General features: G+C 40.2%; 1 protein-coding gene across 1 annotated transcript in view; it reads right to left on the bottom strand.

Moving 5' to 3' along the window:
* Nucleotides 1-406: 406 nt before the first annotated feature.
* adss2 (adenylosuccinate synthase 2) overlaps nucleotides 407-23,472 on the bottom strand; it is a 35,690-nt gene continuing 12,624 nt past the window's right edge. Inside the window, exons 2-13 of the mRNA XM_058385865.1 lie at nucleotides 9,127-9,229; nucleotides 8,652-8,720; nucleotides 8,500-8,550; nucleotides 8,096-8,162; nucleotides 7,798-7,905; nucleotides 7,336-7,417; nucleotides 6,889-7,015; nucleotides 6,054-6,208; nucleotides 5,415-5,539; nucleotides 5,167-5,264; nucleotides 3,248-3,397; nucleotides 407-2,614 (exon numbers count right to left, since the gene is read on the bottom strand). Coding sequence (XP_058241848.1) covers nucleotides 2,562-2,614; nucleotides 3,248-3,397; nucleotides 5,167-5,264; nucleotides 5,415-5,539; nucleotides 6,054-6,208; nucleotides 6,889-7,015; nucleotides 7,336-7,417; nucleotides 7,798-7,905; nucleotides 8,096-8,162; nucleotides 8,500-8,550; nucleotides 8,652-8,720; nucleotides 9,127-9,229 — 1,188 coding nt within the window. The 3' untranslated portion in view covers nucleotides 407-2,561. The remainder of the gene's footprint in view (nucleotides 2,615-3,247; nucleotides 3,398-5,166; nucleotides 5,265-5,414; nucleotides 5,540-6,053; nucleotides 6,209-6,888; nucleotides 7,016-7,335; nucleotides 7,418-7,797; nucleotides 7,906-8,095; nucleotides 8,163-8,499; nucleotides 8,551-8,651; nucleotides 8,721-9,126; nucleotides 9,230-23,472) is intronic.

Genomic DNA, 23,472 nt, shown 5'->3' with positions numbered 1-23,472 from the left:
TCAGTGTATGGTTGTGCAAACATGCAGTCATCGGCACAAAAAAAAAGAGTGTAATTATTTTAAAGCTTGTCCTGTCTTTCTCACGTTAGCTGAATGATCAGAATAAGCAATGGTAAGTATTAGGAAACAATACAAAGAGAAATCTCTTTTTTTTTTAGCAACCATGGACTCAACTAGAGACAGGAGAATAGGGCTTTCTATTTTAAAAGAGCAAGAAAATAAAATGCACCTAGAGATTTAAAGCTTACACCATTGAACATAGTTGGCAAGTGATTAATTAATTAATTCATTATTAATGCCCTTGGCCGTATTAAAAAATGTTGCTGTTGAGGGAAACAGGGACTTTTACAAGCATCCAAAGATTCTAAGAGGATTCAAATCATTGTATATAAAATGTGTAAGAGTGTGTATTAAAATATTTTATTGGTAAATACTCTATATCTGAACTTCTAGAGTTCAATTTCTAACCATTCACATATATTTTTGTACCTGGTTCGGACTTCTTGTCAAGGCACACTTTCTTCACTGATGAAGGCAGTGTGAAAGATGCGTATCAGGAGCTCAGGAATAAATATGACAGACAGAAAGAGCAACGCTACAATAGGAGCTATTATTTCTAGAGTCACAATGAGACAAAGAAAATATGTGCATCTACAGATTTTCAGTGACAGTGAATTAAAGTTAAGTTAAAGGGATAATCAACAGTGAGCACCTATAATCTTACTGGGATGAGCAGCAAAAATGAGGAAACATTCAGTTCCATAAATACATCCAAATGCAGCCCAATATGATATAATGTGGTTTAAAAAAAACAAAAAAAACAACTCACACACCCAAAAACATGAACCACAATTCAATAACACTTCCTAAAAGCTTGTATTCATAATACACCGCAAATGCATCTCGAACTCATAGAGCAGGGCCATTTATGCGCTCCTGGACTCGCAGACATGTCATGCTTTTGCAGTTGCACTCTTCAGGAGCAGGTTCATATATATATCTATACATAAGTCTTATTTCACACATCATAAAGAATTTCGGCATACACAAAACTAAGATTACATTTACTGTATTATAAAATCAAGTTGTTGTAGGAAGTGTTATCCAAAACTTACTGGCCACAATCTTATTCATTTTCCAGAAGAACACTAAATGGCACCTGAACATGTCATCATTTATAATATAACCAAGAAAGTTTTTCTATTCCTTTCCTATCTCAAAAAGATGTGTGGCTGAATTCAAATATTAAACTCCTAGGCTGATTAGCAATGATATAATGAAGTATCGCTACATTTTGTCAAAAATAAAAGAAAGAAAGAAAGATTAAAGAAGTTTGAATTAGTTTGTAGAGTGAAGTATAATGGCACGAGTTGTTAAATATTTACTCAACCCCCCCCCCCCAAAATAGACAAGAGACAAGCAGTCAAACCATTCAAAGAAATCTAGAGATTACAATTAAAATATACAGTTATGACCACCAGAAAATCCTGAGAGTTGAACTAAGTGAGTCTCATTAGAAATACATTCAAATCATGAATGAAGTTGGCCTGAAAAGTGCCAAAAACCTGTCTGTGCCTGTGTCTGTCATGTGCAACACAAGTAAGAAGTAAATAGGTTTACGTTACCATGCTTACACTGTCCACAAAAGGGTTAATGTCAATATCACACCTTTTAATAGTAAACATATACTTGAGAAAGTGAAGAAATTCTAATTTTACTACTATTACTAAAGAACCATGTGTGTGTGTGTGTGTGTGTGTGTGCGTGTAATTGTGACTGATTACAGTGGCTTCAAAACTTCAAATGAAATACTAGGGCAGTAAGTACACATCAGTAAGACAAAGACAAATAGGATGTGTGCTCTGTCAACTATATGTGAACAGTGACAAATGAGAAAATGTTTCATTGTCATTTACATAGTAACCTGAATGGCAAACCAATATTCATGTCAAGGTCATTCCAATAAAGGAATCAAAACTGAGGCCATACCGAAATACTGCGAGCCGTCCAGTGGCACAATAATGGAAATCTTAAATTACTCAGCATTTGGTTAAGAAATTGTTCTGTTAAAACAAATCAAGGTTAGTGGTTCTGCCTCCTAGAGACACTTAGAAATTAGAAATAAATTAATTATACTAGTAAATCAGGGCCTACATTCAGCTTCTGACTCTATATTAACCACTCAGTCTGCATAACTGAAAGATGTGATGCTGCTCTAAATACTCATTAAAAGGCAAACTAGACACAAAGACACAGGACCCACAAGAACACATGAAGGTCCGTTTCAGAAAATCCTACTTGAAAATGATCAACAGGTGCTCGTGAGAGGTTCGACAGTTTGTTCCCTAAAGACCAAAGGACCTTCCAATACGGTGTCCTACAGTGACCTCCAAAGAAACATATGAAGTGAGATAGTTCTTGAGGACCGTATCATCTAGTGAAGAAGAAAGAATCCATCATGTTGTTTTTATGAGAAACTGCAGTGTTTGGAGAGGTGAGTGGCTGGATCCTGTCTCTGACCCCCCAACGAGTCAGAGGGTTTGGATAGTACCGCACAGCCCTTAAAACAGCTGGATCATCGACTCTCTTGACTTGCCAACACCGATCCATTTCACTGGCCCAGATAAGCAAATAGTTAGTAAATGCTTCTATTAGGCCTAGAGTTAAAACTCTGACACTGTGTAATTAAGGACAAATAAACAGGCTTTCACACTGAGCACGGTCTGTGTAAAAAAAACTGGTAACGTGAAAGATGTATTGAGGAGCAGAAAGTGCACCACGGTACCAAACCCGAGACTACCTGTAGGATCTGAGTGCGGTTGCACTGAAATTGTGTCGCGGTTCCTGTTAAATTAAACGCAACTCGTACTCGGGTCTGCACTTGTTCAGGCAGTAAAGTAACCTGTGGATGTGTGGTAGCTGATGATGAGAACATTAATATTTCTAAATAGATATACCCTGAATAGCAGGGGAATATTGTGGGAGACAGAAGAGGTTAGGTGCATTAATGCACATAATAGCACCAATGCAATGAATGCAAGTGCAAAGGAGTCAAGTGAGATTGAAACCAGACCAATGCTGCTGGGGCACTGGGATCAATCACACTCGGATTTGGACTGCAGAAAACGTGCCCAGTGTGAAAACCATCTAAGTAATGTACTCAAACTATTAAAAACAATGAACAACAGTTATCAATAACCTAAGTGAATAATGGCTGAAATTAGATGATTATAGCAAAGCCTCTTACCAGGCACCTTCAGGTACTCCTCAATGAAGCGAACGTATTTCTGTGCGTTTTCGGGAAGCTCCTCGAAGGTCCTAGCAGCTGAGGTGTTGCTGTTCCAGCCAGGTAAAGTCTCATACTGGACCTCGACCTTATGTAACACCTCCTGATTTGCTGCCAAAATGAAGTCTCTTTAGGCATCTTTATGGTTTTTCAGTACATTTTGACAAAAGCAATCATTTTTGAAGATTATTATTTATTACTTATTATTACTATTGATAGAAATGATCAGGATTTATTATAACATTACATGTGCTCAAGTGAGGTATAACAGGAAAGCATTCACTCTATTGGTGGGAGTTAGCAGGTTCAAGTTTCATAAGATTAACATAATAAATTAATTTAAAAAAAGACTCTTTCTCTAGTATCACTTAATGCATGTGATATTCTTTTTATATATTTTGCTTGTTTTTATATGAGATGCCAAAAATTCTAGAGAACACTATGAAGAGTCTCTTGTAACCCCTCTCCAGCTAAACTACTAAACACACCCAGATTGTATTTAAAAGACTGAACACTGTACAGATAATTGCAGAAGTTTGCATCTCCCTGGATTTTGCATAAATATATCTTGCAACATGGCATCCAAAACATGAGGCAAATCAGCAGAAAAATAATCAATATTATTTTGATTATTTGAAAAGGGTTGCTTTCATCTCAGCCTCCTGACCTGAGTGAAAGAAAGCAGTGAATGATCTCTGGCAAAGTAAGATCAGATTATTTACAGAACTGGACAGGATCCAGTGGCTGTCAGTGGATATGAAAAAAGGTGAAGGCTAATGGTGGAAAGGCTAAAAGTTTATTTTATAATATTGATATTACATTAAAAAAAAGGAAATGCACACATATGAACCAATCCTATTTATTTTATTTATTTATTTACACAACTGTGCACTATATTACCCCTTTAGTTTAAGCATTCTAACACAGTCAATGTCCTGTTGCTGTGAACATAATTTCTTTGTCATTTTTGCCCTCAGGATAGTTACACTCACCTGTTTATTTACTATATGGGCAAAATGTTGTGCACACCTTCACTATCACACTTGTATGAGCTTTTTAAACATCCTGTTCCAGATTTAACCCAACCTTTGCTGTTATAATAACCTCCATTCTTCCACTAGATTTTTACATTTACACTTGGCAGATGCCCTGATCCAGAGCGACATACAAAAGTGCTTTGAAATCTCTATCAGTGAATACATCAATAACGGTTTGCTAGGTCACAGACTAAGGATACCATGAATCTAAAACACTGTTGGAGGAAATATGGTGCTTGTTTTTTTGTTTTTTTTTTTAAAAAGGAAAAAATAAGTTCTAGTTTAAGTATTTCAGCAAGAGGTAGGTCCTCATCTGTTATTTGAAGACACTCAGTGACTGTTCTGATATCAGTGAGGAGCTGATGTATACCTATCTTGTACCCTGAGAGATGGCAGGACCAGCTGAGCAGTGCTAGATTTTGAGGTGTGGCTGTGGGGATTTGTACCCATGAAGCCATAAGATCATTAGTGAGGTCAGAGACAGATCATGGAGGCCCGGGATGCAGTTGGTGTTTCATGAAGGTCTTCAGTGGGATTAAGGTCACTCTACACACACTCTTGCTTTGTGCACAGAGGTATTGCCATGCTGGAACCTGTTTAAATCTCTTACTTCCCGTGAGGTGAAATTATAAAGCTATATAAAGAATATAAAGAATATATAGATATATGTATATGGAGACATCCCAATACAATCATGTGCGTCCAACTTTATGGTAACAGTTTGGGGAAGAAGCACATGCAGGTGTGATGGTCAGGTGTCCACGAATGTTTGACCATATAGTGCTTGAAAACATATAATTGTGTAATAATTGTGTGAAACATTATGTGTGTTTGCCTGCTCACCTGGAAAATATGGTATGAATTCATTGTCCACCTTATAACCCACGCCAACTTTGATTTCGGGGAAGACGTCCAGGATGTCTAATTTGGTTAGAGCCAAGCTAAAGTGGATGCATGATTGAACAGTCAGACAGCTCAGAAAACAAATATACAGTTACAACAGAACACAGTGCACAATAAGTACACAGGTACACTTAGATTTAGAAAAAAACTGAAAGTAAACACCGAAAGAGGATAAGATGGAAACTCACGCAGTGAAGCCATTAATCATGTGGGCGTATTTGACAAGCACCAGATCTAGCCAACCGCATCTCCTCTTGCGACCTGTGGTCACGCCCACCTCCTTCCCTCTTGTCTGAAGCAGCTCTCCAATTTCCTTAAACCAATACACAGTGACTAAGTTAAGTCAGTCAAATCTTCACACAGATTTCAGCCAGGATTTGTCCTAATCAACCTATAAGCAAATAATCAAAGGACATAAAAAATTCCCAAATACTTATATCCACCACTAGATGGCGCTGCCATACAGTTAAAGAACCAATGGAAAAAAGTTTGATTTGTTTACTATATAAAGAAGGAGGAACTGTCTATAGTCTGTTACACATATCTTGAATCCTTGTATTAGGATACGGACAGTACTAATGCAGTAAAGGAACCAGCACATGAACCGGAACAGAGAAAACACAGGAACTGGCACATGGACATACACACAACAAACTCTTATTCCTAGTGCATCTTCTAGAGAAAATTAACAGTGTCTGCTGAAAATACATACTATGATGTCAGATGTATCTTCCTGGTCTTCTGACATGGTAATGAGTGCTTAATGTAAGTAAGTAAACAATGTAAGTCTAGAGCAAAAAGAGAGCAGAGCAAACAGAGATGCTTACATTATTCTGTTCAGATGGGAAGGCTCCGATGCCTACTCGGGTGGTGTAGGCCTTGACAACGCCATACACGTCCCCCACGTTCTGAGGTGGCATGCCCAGGCCCGTACACACTCCACCCACTGTACAGTTGGAGGAGGTTACGAAAGGGTACGTTCCTGATAAGACAGAATTGTATCACAGCATGAAATTGTTTCATACTGGAGAATCTGAGTCCATGTCTTCACTCACTGAGTCAATTCATCATGTGTGAACATGGGAATAAAATGACACAGATATGCCGACCTTACAAATTTATTATCACTTCAAGGACAAACTGCTGTGCTCTTCGAATCGTTTTAGAAACACCCTGAACAAAACAAACTGATCAATATTTTATTGAGTTTGTTTTTTCTAGAAGTGCAGCTCAGTGAATCTGTTCAGCATGTCTTCATCTGAGTGTAATGCAAGTGTTTTTAATCACCAAAGCAAAAAGATGTCAAAGCCCAACAAATGTGTTTTCTAATATACAGTACAAAGCTGTTTAATTCTACACAGCATAGCAGTGTTGAGGTTCAACATACACTTGAACAAATTAGTGAACATGCTGGAAGTGAGTAGAGTTCCAAGTAAACATGCACCGTGTGGGCACCAGGACTCACAGAGCATGATCTGGAAAAGACTAACCTGCTACTGTGAGGTGATGTTCCAGCAAGTTTCCAGCAAGGAAATGGTTAATATTGCCTGTTAGTATAATGCATGTTCTTTCGCCCGTATGTGGTCGGGAATGGAATGAGTTGTGCTTGTCCCTCCCGAATTCCAGCAGAGTTTACTTGTCTTGTCAGCTTAAGCGACTTACCAAAGTCAATGTCCAGCAGGGCAGCGTTGGCACCTTCCACCAGTATCTTTTTAGGTGCACCGTGCAGAGCCTCGTGCATGAAGAACACGCCATCTCTTACCATGGGTTTTATCCGTTCCACATATGCCTGAGAGAAATAAAGTACTGCTCTATACGCAAGCTTAGACATACCTTACACATGGACTTTGCTAAATGTCAAATGTTTGTATCTCAAATGATTTCTTTAAATGAAATATTTTAATTAGATCACATATTAAATATTTTTAATTTTTCGAACACTTTATGATATTGTGATTGCAGCATATTGTGATATGTGTTCACTTGTCAATTGCAAGCCTATATCACAAGGCTAAGGCTATGGCTAAGGGCTAAACATGGTCAGACAGGAGCAGTTACTCTTACTCAAGGCTGGCTGAGTAAATTATAATCTGAGAATCAGCAGCTCACCTTGAGTTTCTCCAGCTCGCCATCAATATCTATCTCCAACGATGGGTACATAGACTTGTACTGTAAGGCCAGGTTTTTATACCTGTAAACGAAAAGGCATTAAAAAATATACCAAAGTGGAACGATGAAACTTTTCTTAAACTATCTTTTTATTTTGTTTTGTTTATTATTAGCTCATATAACAACAAATGAATCCGATAGGACAGAATTTGTGCGTTTATCTGCATTAAAGTAGACTAAAGCTATGAATCAGGATCCATACAAAAACTCCACGAAGACAGAAAGAAAAAGATATTACATCCTAAAGATTTAATGGTAGCAACAAATAGACTGTGTCATATCTAACAACAGTTGTTAAAAGAAAACGCTCTACAGTTATAAACCAGCTTGCCTGGTGGATTATGTCTGTTACCATTATACACGGATCAGTGAATAATAGAGTCAAATCTGTGATGCCCTCACCTCTCTGAGAACTGCTCAAAGTCAGACAAAAGGTCACATATTCTAAGGCCACTCCTTGCAGCCTTTGCGGAGTAGACAGGCCCGATACCCTTTTTCGTTGTTCCTAAACTGGAAAGACAGAATGAGGCAGGCTTAAGTCTTTTAGGTGCTTTAAAAAAACTAGTTAAAAAACAGAAGAAAAGTGATGTTTTATCTTCTATTTTGTATCTGGTGCGGTTGCAGCAAACTGGGAGGAGACAAAAGAAAAGAAACCAGAGATTTCTTTAGTCTGCATTTCTTTGGCAGAAACAGCGCTTACTTTTTGCCGGCTTGCTGCTGCCTCTGCTGTTCTTGAACTCCGTCCACAGCTTGATGGAAATCAAACACTGTGGACAAAGATTACTTAAGTGTGTAGATTACTACTATTGCTACTGCTACTGCTATTACTACATTATCCGAATTAAAATCTCCATCTAAGTTACCCAAAAGAATGTACTGTGTGAATGGATGCAAAACCTTTAAAATGTGGCTCACAGAACTTACTACTTAAAACACAGACATATTAAAAAAAACCTGCTTTTCATGTAAGATAAGCCTTATTTTGTTTATGAATGTGGGCACTGAGGGAAACCAGGTGAAGAAATTTGGCTTATTACATCTGAGCAATCTACAACAAAACATTCCTGATAGTGATGGACGCCGGGAGACAGATACCGCACATACCGATATGGGCGCGGTCAGAAATGACGAGCCGCTTCTCCCAGCCTTCCAGACCTGGAATCACACGCAGTAAGATATCAGTTAGTGGTCTCGGACTCACGCAGAGACATGCCTAGGATCTGCCGTGTTTGTGTTTCGTGAATGCTCAAACACACCTTTACCCTTCCGCACATTTTTCTCAGCCTCCTCGAAGAGACCGGGAAGGTGAATCACTACGCCGTTACCTGCGGTGAGACGAGTGATGCGTTACTTTAGATATAGATATAGTATGGTGTAGTGATAGGCAGCAACAGGACATGTTAATGCATAGAGTACTTCAGGAGGACATGCTCTCGCATGCGCACATTTAGAAGTGTTGCTTGAAAACAACATATTTTCTCATGAATTAGCATGATGAACTACATTGCTATTTGAAAGTGAAATGGTTCGCAATGGTGCATCATGTTATTACTCCTTCCTGAACCCAGAAGTTGCTGACACATTACCCACAGAGCCATTAGCCAAATAGGGTCAATGCAGATAAACACTGAGAATCGGTCCAGGGTATGACTCAAGTCTAATGAAAAAACATTCATGCAGTACAATTTTCTTGTTTATTAAAAAATAAAAATAAAAAGTTGAAATACTCACCAATAAAGGCTGTGACATTAGGGTTGATAATGCCACTAGGTAAAAGGTGAAAGTCGTACTCTACAGAGTCCACCACGACTGTGTGTCCTGCGTTGTTGCCTCCCTGCAGAGACGCAAAAGTAAGAAAAGGAATTAATTAACACGAGTGCCCTTATGTGGGCAAGCTTTGAGTAATTACAGTGACTCAATGATGTGCTATCTTCTAATAGAACTGTGAGGCTTTTTGTCTCGGCTGACAATGCTGTTCGCTAGCTTCCAAACAAAGCACAGGATATTTTTAAGTCTCAATGCAAACTGTTGTGCTCCTGTTTTCTGTGTTAAATAACTCAACTGTACAGCGGTCCATATTTAGCATTTTCAGCATGAAGATGTTCTCCCATCTGGAGCAGATGTGCTCAAAAAGCCATGATTCCAGTTCATTCCTTACATAAAACCTCTGTGATGCTTCATTTGTTTCTGCGTTTCCCGTACCGGAGTCAACAAATGATTCATTCATTTATCAATTTATTAATTTACTATTCAGATATCCTTGTCTACAGTGATGTTGCCTATATATTCGAGCCACAGACTGGTTTTATTCCTGAGCTTTCTATTCAAAGGACACATTTTTTAAACTGACATTTGAGTCGAGTTGATTTATTTACAGTACAGACCCACGTGTTAGTTCGTTAAGTTTGGATTACACCAGTGAAATACAGCTCAATGTCAGCAGCATCAACAGGGAAGTCAAGTCTTGTTCATCTTCTTAATTTGTTTACCTCACATACCAAATACTGGATGTTCAAATCACATGTTCAAACATACAGTGATTTAATCACTGGAAATCTCCAGTCACTGTACTATGAAGTCGCCAGTAGACGTTCTTGCTACTGGTTGCCATGGTGATAAAGTTTCTCGGTAGGTCTTTTGGAAGAAGATTTGACGTTTGTGTTTCAGCAGTGTGTATATATATATATATATATATATATATATATATATATATATATATATATATATATATATATATATATATATATATATATATATATATATGCATCATATAATACGAGATGAATGAGAAGCAGCGTGTGCTCTTTGCCACGGGTCACGTCGCTCTACTCTCTTCACTCCCACTGGTACAGACGTCTCTGCAGCAAGTTGCTCCATATTTGCAGAAACATTTTAGCAACTTGCTCAAGTTCAAGTCACTGTACAGATGTTGCACTAGAAAGAATTGTCTATAGACTGACAGAAAAACTGATAAACCTTTGCTGAGAAAATGAGCTTTGAGTTCCTTGATTGTGGAAGTTATATCTCTGTATGAAAAGCAGGAATGAAGCTATTGAAGGGAAAACTATCTGAGTTTGCTGTCACCCTGAGCCCACTTGGATCAATTCCACAATCTAATCAGTTCATCTGCTGGTTAGAGTGAAACAACCTCAGCACTTGCTCTTATCATGCTAAAGATAATCTTCAAGAAGCCACTATCATTGGCACAGGAATGATAGATAGTAGATTTCTGAAAGACTCCACAGACTCCTGCAACGTGAGCACTCGACCAGAAATAAAATAAAATCTTGAAAGTTAAATAAATTCTATAACTTTCTTCCACAATTCTAAAACCTTCTTCCAATTTAATATGTAGAACAAAGATTTTTGATGTTGTGTCAGACTTCTGGACTCCACTATAGCCATGTCAGTCCAACCCTGAAGTGGCATCCAGATTTCTCATATTTATAAATCCTACAAATCAGTATACATTTCTAAGCAGGAATGAACAGCAGCTTTCCCAGTATAAATGATATATAGACACCTCATAAAACACAGAAAGAGTAGATAGAGCAGACAGCTACTACATTTTTACTAGATACTATATATATATATACACTGATTAATAAAACCAGCTAAAACTTTATAACAGCACTACAAAGAGTAATATTAGAATATACTCTTTCCCTTCTTTCCATTTAATCTTGCTTTCTTGGAACGGACCTCGTTCTCATATCATGTGCATATACACACAATGTACTTAAATGCAAAATAAACACAGATTATGTACGTGAACGTAAATAACCTTGGTGTAAAAAAGTCTCCATGCACAGATATCAAGTGTCCTCGTGCGTCAGGGCTTGGCTTCTGACCTCTCAGGAGGGTCTGGGGCTGTTCTCACTGAGCACATCCAATAAATCAGCCCACGTTTATGTTATTTTCTGTACGTAATGAGCGGAAGAGCCGAGCTATTCCTGGTCAACTCCTGTGAGATGCCTCTCCTTTTTAGTTGTAGTTACATATGCATAGCAGCCGCAAGAGCCATATGGTGCGTTTAGTGTTAACAATGCAGTGTAGCTTTACAGTATTCTGCTAGACAGGTCTCAACACGTGGAGCAGTCGAAATTATGTCCATGCTTGTTTCATTCTACACGACTTGAGTTATGATGCAAGTCTGTGACTACAGGAGTCTTTCATTCACTATAGTTGGAAACGCTATCACGTTACCCAGCAACGACAGAACACTGTGTCACATAAGACAAGGTTTGAGAGTAAATTACATAGCAGATCATGAAGCTGAGAAGAACATACTGAAATCAGCTGGTGCCTTGTTCACCTGATCATTTTATGACGAGGACATTTTATGAGCAATGACCCTAGGTTCACACTAGTGTGCAATAAAATGACAGGTGTCTGGTCGGTTTCTATGTATGTAGCACAAGCTGCCATTTCATTTTCAGAGTTGAGCAACAAAGAAACAGATCAGCAGGCCAATACAGATTTTCTTCAAATCAGTTAGGACATGGTGAAGCTGTGTATTTTGTTATTATACTTTAGTATTATTTTGCCATATTTATACTTGAGTATCTCTAAATTGTCTGTGTGTGTGTGTGTGTGTGTGTGTGTGTGTGTGTGTGTGTGTGTGAGAGAGAGAGATTGTTATGTTCCAGGTTCCCTAAAATCTTGAACATAATAATCTGTACAGAAAATGGATGGATGAATAGATGGATTGATACTTGAGTAATACTTAAAATAAATACTTAATTTACTTAATTTTGAAATACTTCTTAATATTTAGCCTATTTATTTAGACCTCAATGTATGCATTACATATCACAAATGACTGACAGATCAATTAAATGTGCTCAGATCTATTTCTGTCATTTTTGGTTAACGTCCAGTCAACATAGAAAAAATGCTCCACGAGACAGATATGGTCCTTGACCGCAGTGCGGAACTTGAAGACGAACACATCTGGACGTATCCCAGTACAATCAGTACACTATCAGTAAAAAAGTCCTGTTTAAAATGATGTGGGGTTTTTTTTGCTCTCCTAAAGGCATGAACTCATTTGAAAAAGCATGCTGAGGTAAGTTTCGCTAATATTTAACCAAGGAAGTATGATTTCTTTGTTAATGCGATGTTAGATTAACGGTGATGTAAGTAGATAATGTAAGTTGGCAAGACAGAAAGTCAAATCCTAGCTGAGGAAAAACTTTTATTTACATGGTACTTAATTTGAAAGTGATTTAAATGAAGTGATTTAAATGAAAGTAATTTATCAACAAAACTACAGCACTAAACCCGTCTGTGACCAGTGTACATTAACTTCATTACATTTTTTTCTTTTAAGCTTTCAGAAGTTTTTAATTTCACTTAAATACATTTTGACTGGGTAAGATTCTGACACGTACACTATATTGCCAAAGGTTTTGGGACGCCCCTCCAAATCATTGAATTCAGGTGTTGTTTTTCAGGGGTTGGACTTGACCCCTTAGTTAGGCCTGCACAGAGTCCTGACCTCAACCCGATAAAACACCTTTGGGATGAATTAAAGTGGAGATTGTGAGCCAGGCCTTCTCCTCCATCATCAGGACTCCACACCAAACTCGCTCATCCATGTCTTTATGGACCTTGCTTTGTGCACTGGTGTACAGTCATGTTGGAACAGGAAGGGATCATCCCCAATCTGTTCCCACAATGTTGGGAGCATGAAATTGTCCAAAATATCTTGGTATGCTGAAGAGTTCCTGGAACCAAGCGGTCAAGCCTAACCCCTGAAAAACAACACCTGAATTCAACGATTTGGAGGGGTGTCCCAAAACGTTTGGCAATATAGTGTACATCTAGATTTTCACTTTCTCAGCATTTTATATTGGAATCCTAGTGCACGTGTTCCAATGTTTCTTCAGTTCCCTGCTCACAACTTTTAATACCTACTTTCAGTTAGTTTCCCTTTACTTTTTGCCTAGTAAAAATGGAAGGAAAACATATAACTGGTTTATGGTTTCATCTTATCATGTATGACCTCTCGTTAAAAAAGCATATAGATATTACACGGACAAATAAAGCTTGGAAGGAAGAAGCAGAGGTCACTGGTGCCTCTGGTGAGTGTACGTAGCTAGTACTTGCTTTGTTAATCTGCTACTTTTTACTTCATTTGCATTACTACGTAGCTGTAAACTATACTTTTTGGTTACTTCACTTTCCCATAAGAACTGTAGCAACTAGAACAAAAGTAGCCATTGCTACACACCCACAACAAATAAACTAGTGACATGAGTACCGTATTACCTGCTAATATGAACCTAAGGGTAAATGTCACATGTCAGAAAAGTAAAACTGCAAGATTGACTTGTGAAGGCTCTATTCGTGTCTAGAAAGCAGGTTTAAACAAACTGTCTGTAATTACATCTTTAAAGATTCTTTACGTAGCTAACGGTTCAGGCTCTGTAAACTTGAAACTTTTTTAAAATAATCTATATAATTATAATAATCACAGCAACTACAGAGAACTAGCCATTTTGAAAATGTTTCGATACACTCAGTGCGTGTTGTGTGTTAAAGATTATGATGTTCTAGTAACAGTTTTATCAAAACCATAACCAAGAACAGAAACTGACGAAAAGGTCACATGGTCCTATTACAAGGACAAAGAACAAAACGTGCAAGTTTAACAAACTGCTGATCAATAACTGGATTTTATTTGTTTATTTAATTCCAAGACTTTTCTATAATAATTGGATTTCAGAAGCAGGATTTCCAGCAATTACCTGTGACATTTTTATACGTTCTTTATCTTTACCCTCCACATGACTGTCACTGGATTGGGGGCGTCAGGTTGTGTTGGCTGACTTCCATATTCCAAACCTGACAAGCTAAAAGTAGCTAGCTGTGACTGATAAGCTTGGTTCCTAGAGGGGAGAAAGCCTATGCCTGGAGTGGGATAAGTATCAGGCTTGCCAACTTATCACACACAGTGACAGAGCCACACCACTCAGATCCCTGTAATAACCTGTCACAAGCCACTGCCACAGCATGCTGCCATATCAACTGATTTGCACCCATGGTGTGTTTTAGGTGGAGAGCCAATATGATGAGAATAATAATTCATCTTGTGATGGTTAATGGTGAAATAGAAGCTGCTTTATCAGAGGTAATTGGGTATTGTCAGGGTACTATGATATACCAGAGCTTGCATTTGAGGTTTGCAAGGAATTACAAACTGACCGGTTAGGTCCATTCATTACATTTGCACTGTTCAAGTCAAGTCAAGAAGCTGTTATTGTCATTTCAGACACGTGATGTGTTTTTCAGAAACATAGTTGCTCTAGGACCCTGGTGCTGCATAAGACAACCCAGAGCTACATAAGACAACACAGAGCTACATAAGACAACACAGAGCTACATAAGACAACACAGAACTAAAGGGTAAAAAGTAATATGAACCTTTTCACATAAAGCGCATGTGTGCAAACAGTGCAAGACAAAAGGCATAAAACAATTTCCCAGGAAACATTTAGTTTCTCTATAAATGATGGTTTCATTGGTATGATGATATGAATGATGATGTAATCACTGACTTGTTTTATCTTTGTTTATCTTGTTTTATTTTTAGTTTATGAAGGGAGGTTATAAATGAGAAACAGTTAAGAAACAAAACAGATATTTGAGCTGAGATTCATTTTCAAGAACTTGCCTTCTGGTTAAGCAGAGTATTTAGCTCAATGTTTTTTAGTGCTTATTTAGTGCTCAAGAGTAGCTTACATAGGTGTGCTTCTGAAGTGCCTATAGCACATAAGGTTACACATCAGTCAGTGTACCTTGAATTGCACATATATCAACTGAACCCCACTAAACCTTTCCATTTTCCAGCTACTGAGGTTCCTAAGAACAGTTAACAAGTTTATTTAATAGTGCCAAACAAGATCACGGTGATAGCAGTTAATAAATTACAAACATTATCAGAATGACCATAAATATGCAGCTTAAACAGCGCAAAGCTTGGTATAATATTAAAGAGAGGATAGTGATGATGAAGTAAATATTGCATACATCTAGATGTATTACAGAACAGCAACAAAATTACAGGCATGTCTTTATTTCACATTGTAGCGCATTTAGTCGAGTGGCCAAGAAAAGGCAGAGGGTCAGAGCTGTGCGGTTTGGGGAACTCGACTCCCATGTATTCAAATTCTGTTGAGAAAACGAAATGGTTCATCTGTCTGTGTATGTCAGTATACGAGGACTATGTTAAATATATACTCGCTGGTATGTTGTGAATCTTGTTCGATGGAAACGTGCTAGAATATGCTACGCCCCCGAGGCAACAGGTGGCCTTTCATCATTTGCGTACAGTTAAAGGAGGAAACGTCATACTGAAAAAGCAGCTCTGCCTGACTAGATGCAGTCAACGTGTGTAATTACGGCTTGCAAATGAAGGGTGAAACATCTGAATCTGAATACTAGGGTTATATTGGTTTGGAAGTAGACTATATCAGTTCTAACGGGAAAAGGATTAGAAATATGAATATAATTGGAATAAACAGAACGATTTTAAAACATATCAAGAAGCACAAAATGTGTCTGACTGTTTGTTATATCAAATGAACTCCTATTATATGAAATTATACTCCTAATTACATAGTCTGATTATGATTCAGATATTCCTTCTACATACATATTAAACACTGGGAAGTGAGTACTTAACCTGTGACCTGCAATATATTAATATGTACATTTCTAAATATCAGTTAATGGTCTAAAGACAGCTCACTGTTGTGTATTAGTGCTTCTACGACATTCATTCAACACTCAATATCATATACTATGCAACCTTATTTCATGGCATCGCTGTTACTATATCTGCTCATGTTTAACACCGCTGTATCTATCAGTCCAAGCACTGCAGCACGGTTTGTGGCAAGTCAGAAATAGATCCAAGAAAAGTGCTGGTGCAGGCGTTGTTATAAAAAGCGGAACAGGCCGTGTTCTCTCTTACAGGCAGTAACTGCAAACTGGTAGCTTTAAGCATCGTTGCTAACAAGTTTTTTTTTTCTTTTCAGTATAAAGTTCACCTTATTTATCCAATTAACAAAACAGAACTGTTTCAGGACCATTCCTTGAATTCTAGACTTAATTCATCAAACTTATGCATCCCCGAAGCCCGATTTTTATTTATTACCATTTGTTTTAAAACTAATTATATAAGTTAAATGGCAAATAAATAGGGGTTTGGAGGTCAGATTGAGACAAAGAGACAAACTGAATGTTCTGGGTCAAGGCAGAATCAACAGCAGCGTGTATATTATGCCCCGAATTTCATTTTAGGTGATCTCTAAGACATGCAGATCATGTGCCTGGGAGATGTGCATTTACTGTAACAATGTGGTATTGGTCACTGTGCACTGACTCGTGCACACTTATACTACATTACACTATTCTACTCTATTTTATATTATAAATAGTGTGAGTAGTGCTCACACGGAAAGTTCCAAGAAGAAGAAATACCTGAATGATGCACTTATTTAACCGAAAAAAAAAAATGAAGTGTGGAATGTTGGACACTTCATGCACTGAACACTCACAGCTTTACTTATATAGTGATATAGCTGATGCTGGATGAGAAAGATGGCAGTACCTTACAGAAAGTTAGTGTATAAAATAGTTACAGAACAATGTCTAATGTTTTGGAAATGTTTAATGGTCATTTGACAAAGCCTATGTTAAAGCCTTAAATATTAGTTTTGTACTTTTATAGAATAGCTAAGATTAAGGTCCACTAATTAGAATTTTTAAGCAGTGTGCCAAGAGCTTATATTTCCTATAACCGCACTGGGATGTGTCACTGTGTGTATCACTCCACTCATCATGGTGCTCACCATGTTAAATTCCACTTCCTAGTTCAAAACGGTTACTAAAATAGTCTTGGTGACATCATCATCAGGAGACAAATAATACTTTTTCAGAAATATGACTTTTAGTTCAAAATATAAAAACTCATCAGATTAAGAAGGGACAAGCATTTTACTAGAAGCAGCTTTAATGGAAATGTACAAATCAATATGACCTAGCTATATAACATAATCAATATGAGTTGCTTCAAAATCTATTTCCGCTAGCAGAGCAAAAATACAGAACCTTTGGCCACTGTGTTTAAAGTGTCACTTAACTACTTTATAGAACTGTTATATAAAAGTAATCATGCTGATATTCAGTATATATACGTGTTACACAACCTAATATCATTTTATGTTTTCATTCTAAATTAAAGGATTAATTTACACAAATTAATTCATTAAAACCTAATATGACATATATAAAGACAATAAACTGTAGTAGACACACACAGAGTGCAAAGGCCAAACAAAGCTTACAGCCTGTTGTACATGATGCTGCTCCAGTGATCCCCTGAATGAATACTACTACCCATAAATTTCTCATGCTCATATGATAACTTGCTGCGACTAAACCCTATTTATCCTCGCTGGGTGAAATGCACACAGAGCGGAAAGATACACACAGGGCTTTGGTAGGAAAAATATTACACACTGAATGCTGCACGTACAGCTGTCTGGTGTCTCGCAGATGTTTCGACTACACTCACAGACTGGCTTTTAGTTCAGATTTTGTTAGTATGTGTAGTGATACTTTTAGAAAGATAGTTTTGTTTGTTTTCTATACAATTCTCAAAATGACAAGTCATTACAATTCTAATAAGCCAATGAACTAAATTTGTTAACTATAAAGCAAGTTAAAAAGCAAGTTAAAAAAGGCTCACTTCCCTATCAAGTGAGTGAGTGAGTGACTGACTGAGTGAGTGACTGAGTCTGTGAGTGAGTGAGTGAGTGACTGAGTCTGTGAGTGAGTGAGTGAGTGAGTGAGTCTGTGAGTGAGTCTGTGAGTGAGTGAGTGAGTGAGTCTGTGAGTGAGTGAGTCTGTGAGTGAGTCTGTGAGTGAGTGAGTGAGTGAGTCTGAGTGAGTGAGTGAGTGAGTCTGTGAGTGAGTGAGTCTGTGAGTGAGTGAGTCTGTGAGTGAGTGAGTGAGTGAGTGAGTGAGTGTCTGTGAGTGAGTGAGTCTGTGAGTGAGTGAGTCTGTGAATGAGTGAGTGAGTAAGTGAGTGAGTGAGTAAGTGAGTGAGTCTGTGAGTGAGTGAGTGAGTGAGTCTGTGAGTGAGTGAGTGAGTGAGTGAGTGAGTCTGTAAGTCTGTGAGTGAGTGAGTGAGTCTGTGAGTGAGTGAGTCTGTGAGTGAGTGAGTGAGTGAGTGAGTGAGTGAGTGAGTCTGTGAGTGAGTGAGTGAGTGAGTGAGTGAGTGAGTCTGTGAGTGAGTGAGTGAGTGAGTCTGTGAATGAGTGAGTGAGTAATTGAGTAAGTCTGTGAGTGACTGAGTGAGTGAGTGAGTGAGTGAGTCTGTGAGTGACTGAGTGAGTGAGTGACTGACTGACTGAGTGAGTGACTGAGTCTGTGAGTGAGTCTGTGAGTGAGTGAGTGAGTGAGTGAGTGAGTGAGTGAGTCTGTGAGTGAGTCTGTGAGTGAGTGAGTGAGTGAGTGAGTCTGTGAGTGAGTGAGTCTGTGAGTGAGTCTGTGAGTGAGTGAGTGAGTGAGTGAGTGAGTCTGTGAGTGAGTGAGTCTGTGAGTGAGTGAGTCTGTGAGTGAGTGAGTGAGTCTGTGAGTGAGTGAGTCTGTGAGTGAGTGAGTGAGTCTGTGAGTGAGTGAGTGAGTGAGTGAGTCTGTGAGTGAGTGAGTGAGTGAGTCTGTGAGTGAGTGAGTGAGTGAGTCTGTGAGTGAGTGAGTGAGTGAGTGAGTGAGTGAGTCTGTGAGTGAGTGAGTGAGTCTGTGAGTGAGTGAGTGAGTGAGTGAGTGAGTGACTGAGTGAGTCTGTGAGTGAGTGAGTGAGTGAGTGAGTGAGTCTGTGAGTGAGTGAGTGAGTCTGTGAGTGAGTGAGTGAGTGAGTGAGTCTGTGAGTGAGTCTGTGAGTGAGTGAGTGAGTCTGTGAGTGAGTGAGTGACTGAGTCTGTGAGTGAGTGAGTGAGTGAGTCTGTGAGTGAGTCTGTGAGTGAGTGAGTGAGTCTGTGAGTGAGTGAGTGAGTGAGTCTGTGAGTGAGTGAGTGAGTGAGTCTGTGAGTGAGTGAGTCTGTGAGTGAGTGAGTGAGTGAGTGAGTGAGTCTGTGAGTGAGTGAGTCTGTGAGTGAGTGACTGAGTCTGTGAGTGAGTGAGTGACTGAGTCTGTGAGTGAGTGAGTCTGTGAGTGTGAGTGAGTGAGTGAGTGAGTGAGTGAGTGAGTGAGTCTGTGAGTGTGAGTGAGTGAGTGAGTGAGTGAGTGAGTGAGTCAGTGAGTGAGTGAGTGAGTGAGTCTGTGAGTGAGTGAGTGAGTGAGTGAGTGAGTGACTGAGTGAGTCTGTGAGTGAGTGACTGAGTGAGTGAGTGAGTGAGTGAGTGACTGACTGAGTGAGTGACTGAGTCTGTGAGTGAGTGAGTGAGTGAGTGAGTGAGTCTGTGAGTGAGTGAGTGAGTCTGTGAGTGAGTGAGTGAGTGAGTGAGTGAGTGAGTCTGTGAGTGAGTCTGTGAGTGAGTGAGTGAGTGAGTGAGTCTGTGAGTGAGTGAGTGAGTCTGTGAGTGAGTGAGTGAGTGAGTCTGTGAGTGAGTGAGTCTGTGAGTGAGTGAGTCTGTGAATGAGTGAGTGAGTAAGTGAGTGAGTCTGTGAGTGAGTGAGTGAGTGAGTGAGTGAGTCTGTGAGTGAGTGAGTCTGTGAGTGAGTGAGTGAGTGAGTGAGTGAGTGAGTCTGTGAGTGAGTGAGTGAGTGAGTGAGTGAGTCTGTGAGTGAGTGAGTGAGTGAGTGAGTGAGTCTGTGAGTGAATGAGTGAGTCTGTGAGTGAGTGAGTGAGTCTGTGAGTGAGTGAGTGAGTGAGTGAGTCTGTGAGTGAGTGAGTGAGTGAGTGAGTGAGTCTGTGAGTGAGTGAGTCTGAGTGAGTGAGTGAATGAGTGAGTCTGTGAGTGAGTGAGTGAGTGAGTGAGTCTGTGAGTGAATGAGTCTGTGAGTGAGTGAGTGAGTCTGTGAGTGAGTGAGTCTGTGAGTGAGTGAGTCTGTGAGTGAGTAAGTGAGTGAGTGAGTAAGTGAGTGAGTCTGTGAGTGAGTGAGTCTGTGAGTGAGTGAGTGAGTCTGTGAGTGAGTGAGTCTGTGAGTGAGTGAGTGAGTGAGTGAGTCTGTGAGTGAGTGAGTGAGTGAGTCTGTGAGTGAGTGAGTGTGTGAGTGAGTGAGAGAGTGAGTGACTGAGTGAGTCTGTGAGTGAGTGAGTGAGTGAGTGAGTGAGTGAGTGAGTGAGTGATTCTGTGAGTGAGTCTGTGAGTGAGTGAGTCTGTGAGTGAGTCTGTGAGTGAGTGAGTCTGTAAGTGAGTGAGTCTGTAAGTGAGTGAGTGAGTCTGGGAGTGAGTGAGTCTGGGAGTGAGTGAGTCTGGGAGTGAGTGAGTGACTGACTGACTGACTGAGTGAGTGAATGAGTGATGGAGTCTGTGAGTGAGTCTGTGAGTGAGTGAGTGAGTGAGTGAGTCTGGGAGTGAGTGAGTGAGTCTGTAAGTGAGTGAGTGAGTCTGTGAGTGAGTGAGTGAGTGAGTGAGTGAGTCTTGAGTGAGTGAGTGAGTCTGTGAGTGAGTGAGTCTGTAAGTGAGTGAGTGAGTCTGTAAGTGAGTGAGTGAGTCTGTGAGTGAGTCTGTGAGTGAGTGAGTCTGTAAGTGAGTGAGTGAGTCTGTGAGTGAGTGAGTCTGTGAGTGAGTGAGTGAGTGAGTGAGTGAGTGACTGACTGACTGAGTGAGTGAATGAGTGATGGAGTCTGTGAGTGAGTGAGTGAGTGAGTGAGTCTGTGAGTGAGTGAGTCTGTAAGTGAGTGAGTGAGTCTGTGAGTGAGTGAGTGAGTGAGTCTGTGAGTGAGTGAGTGAGTCTGTGAGTGAGTGAGTCTGTAAGTGAGTGAGTGAGTCTGTAAGTGAGTGAGTGAGTCTGTGAGTGAGTCTGTGAGTGAGTGAGTCTGTGAGTGAGTGAGTCTGTGAGTGAGTGAGTGAGTGACTGACTGACTGAGTGAGTGAATGAGTGATGGAGTCTGTGAGTGAGTGAGTGAGTCTGTGAGTGAGTGAGTCTGTGAGTGAGTGAGTCTGTGAGTGAGTCTGTGAGTGAGTCTGTGAGTGAGTGAGTCTGTGAGTGAGTGAGTCTGTGAGTGAGTGAGTGAGTGAGTGAGTGAGTGAGTGAGTGAGTGAGTGAGTCTGTGAGTGAGTGAGTCTAAGTGAGTGAGTGAGTCTAAGTGAGTGAGTGAGTCTGTGAGTGAGTGAGTCTGTGAGTGAGTGAGTGACTGACTGAGTGAGTGAATGAGTGATGGAGTCTGTGAGTGAGTGAGTCTGTGAGTGAGTGAGTCTGTGAGTCTGTGAGTGAGTGAGTCTGTGAGTGAGTGAGTGAGTGAGTGAGTCTGTGAGTGAGTCTGTGAGTGAGTCTGTGAGTGAGTGAGTGAGTGAGTCTGTGAGTGAGTCTGTGAGTCTGTGAGTGAGTGAGTGAGTGAGTGAGTGAGTGAGTGAGTCTGTGAGTGAGTGAGTGAGTGAGTGAGTCTGTGAGTGAGTGAGTCTGTGAGTGAGTGAGTCTGTGAGTGAGTCTGTGAGTGAGTCTGTGAGTGAGTCTGTGAGTGAGTGAGTCTGTGAGTGAGTGAGTCTGTGAGTGAGTGAGTGAGTGAGTCTGTGAGTGAGTGAGTCTGTGAGTGAGTGAGTGAGTCTGTGAGTGAGTGAGTGAGTGAGTGAGTGAGTCTGTGAGTGAGTGAGTGAGTGAGTGAGTCTGTGAGTGAGTGAGTGAGTGAGTGAGTCTGTGAGTGAGTGAGTGAGTGAGTGACTGACTGACTGAGTGAGTGACTGAGTCTGTGAGTGAGTGAGTGAGTGAGTGAGTCTGTGAGTGAGTCTGTGAGTGAGTGAGTGAGTGAGTGAGTCTGTGAGTGAGTCTGTGAGTGAGTGAGTGAGTGAGTGAGTCTGTGAGTGAGTGAGTGAGTCTGTGAGTGAGTGAGTGAGTGAGTCTGTGAGTGAGTGAGTGAGTGAGTGAGTCTGTGAGTGAGTCTGTGAGTGAGTGAGTGAGTGAGTGAGTGAGTGAGTGACTGAGTCTGTGAGTGAGTGACTGAGTGAGTCTGTGAGTGAGTGAGTGAGTGAGTGAGTCTGTGAGTGAGTGAGTCTGTGAGTGAGTGAGTGAGTGAGTCTGTGAGTGAGTGACTGACTGAGTGAGTGAGTCTGTGAGTGAGTGAGTCTGTGAGTGAGTCTGTGAGCCTGTGAGTGAGTGAGTCTGTGAGTGAGTGAGTCTGTGAGTGAGTGAGTCTGTGAGTGAGTGAGTGAGTCTGTGAGTGAGTGAGTCTGTGAGTGAGTGAGTCTGTGAGTGAGTGAGTGAGTCTGTGAGTGAGTGAGTGAGTGAGTCTGTGAGTGAGTGAGTCTGTGAGTGAGTGAGTGAGTGAGTCTGTGAGTGAGTGAGTCTGTGAGTGAGTGAGTCTGTGAGTGAGTGAGTCTGTGAGTGAGTCTGTGAGTGAGTGAGTCTGTGAGTGAGTGAGTGAGTGAGTATGTGAGTGAGTCTGTGAGTGAGTCTGTGAGTCTGTGAGTGAGTGAGTGAGTGAGTCTGTGAGTGAGTGAGTGAGTGAGTCTGTGAGTGAGTGAGTGAGTGAGTGAGTGAGTCTGTGAGTGAGTGAGTGAGTGAGTGAGTGAGTCTGTGAGTCTGTGAGTGAGTGAGTGAGTCTGTGAGTGAGTGAGTGAGTCTGTGAGTGAGTGAGTGAGTGAGTCTGTGAGTGAGTGAGTGAGTCTGTGAGTGAGTGAGTCTGTGAGTGAGTGAGTGTGAGTGAGTGAGTGTGAGTGAGTGACTGAGTGAGTCTGTGAGTCTGTGAGTGAGTCTGTGAGTGAGTGAGTGAGTGAGTGAGTGATTCTGTGAGTGAGTGAGTCTGTGAGTGAGTGAGTCTGTAAGTGAGTGAGTGAGTCTGTGAGTGAGTGAGTCTGTGAGTGAGTCTGTGAGTTAGTGAGTCTGTAAGTGAGTGAGTCTGTAAGTGAGTGAGTGAGTCTGGGAGTGAGTGAGTCTGTGAGTGAGTGAGTGACTGACTGACT

Source organism: Hemibagrus wyckioides, linkage group LG03 (assembly GCF_019097595.1).
Source record: "Hemibagrus wyckioides isolate EC202008001 linkage group LG03, SWU_Hwy_1.0, whole genome shotgun sequence".
Lineage (NCBI taxonomy): Eukaryota > Metazoa > Chordata > Actinopteri > Siluriformes > Bagridae > Hemibagrus > Hemibagrus wyckioides.
The sequence above is the reverse complement of the archived record's forward strand: the minus strand, read 5'-3'. Positions and strand labels throughout refer to the sequence as shown.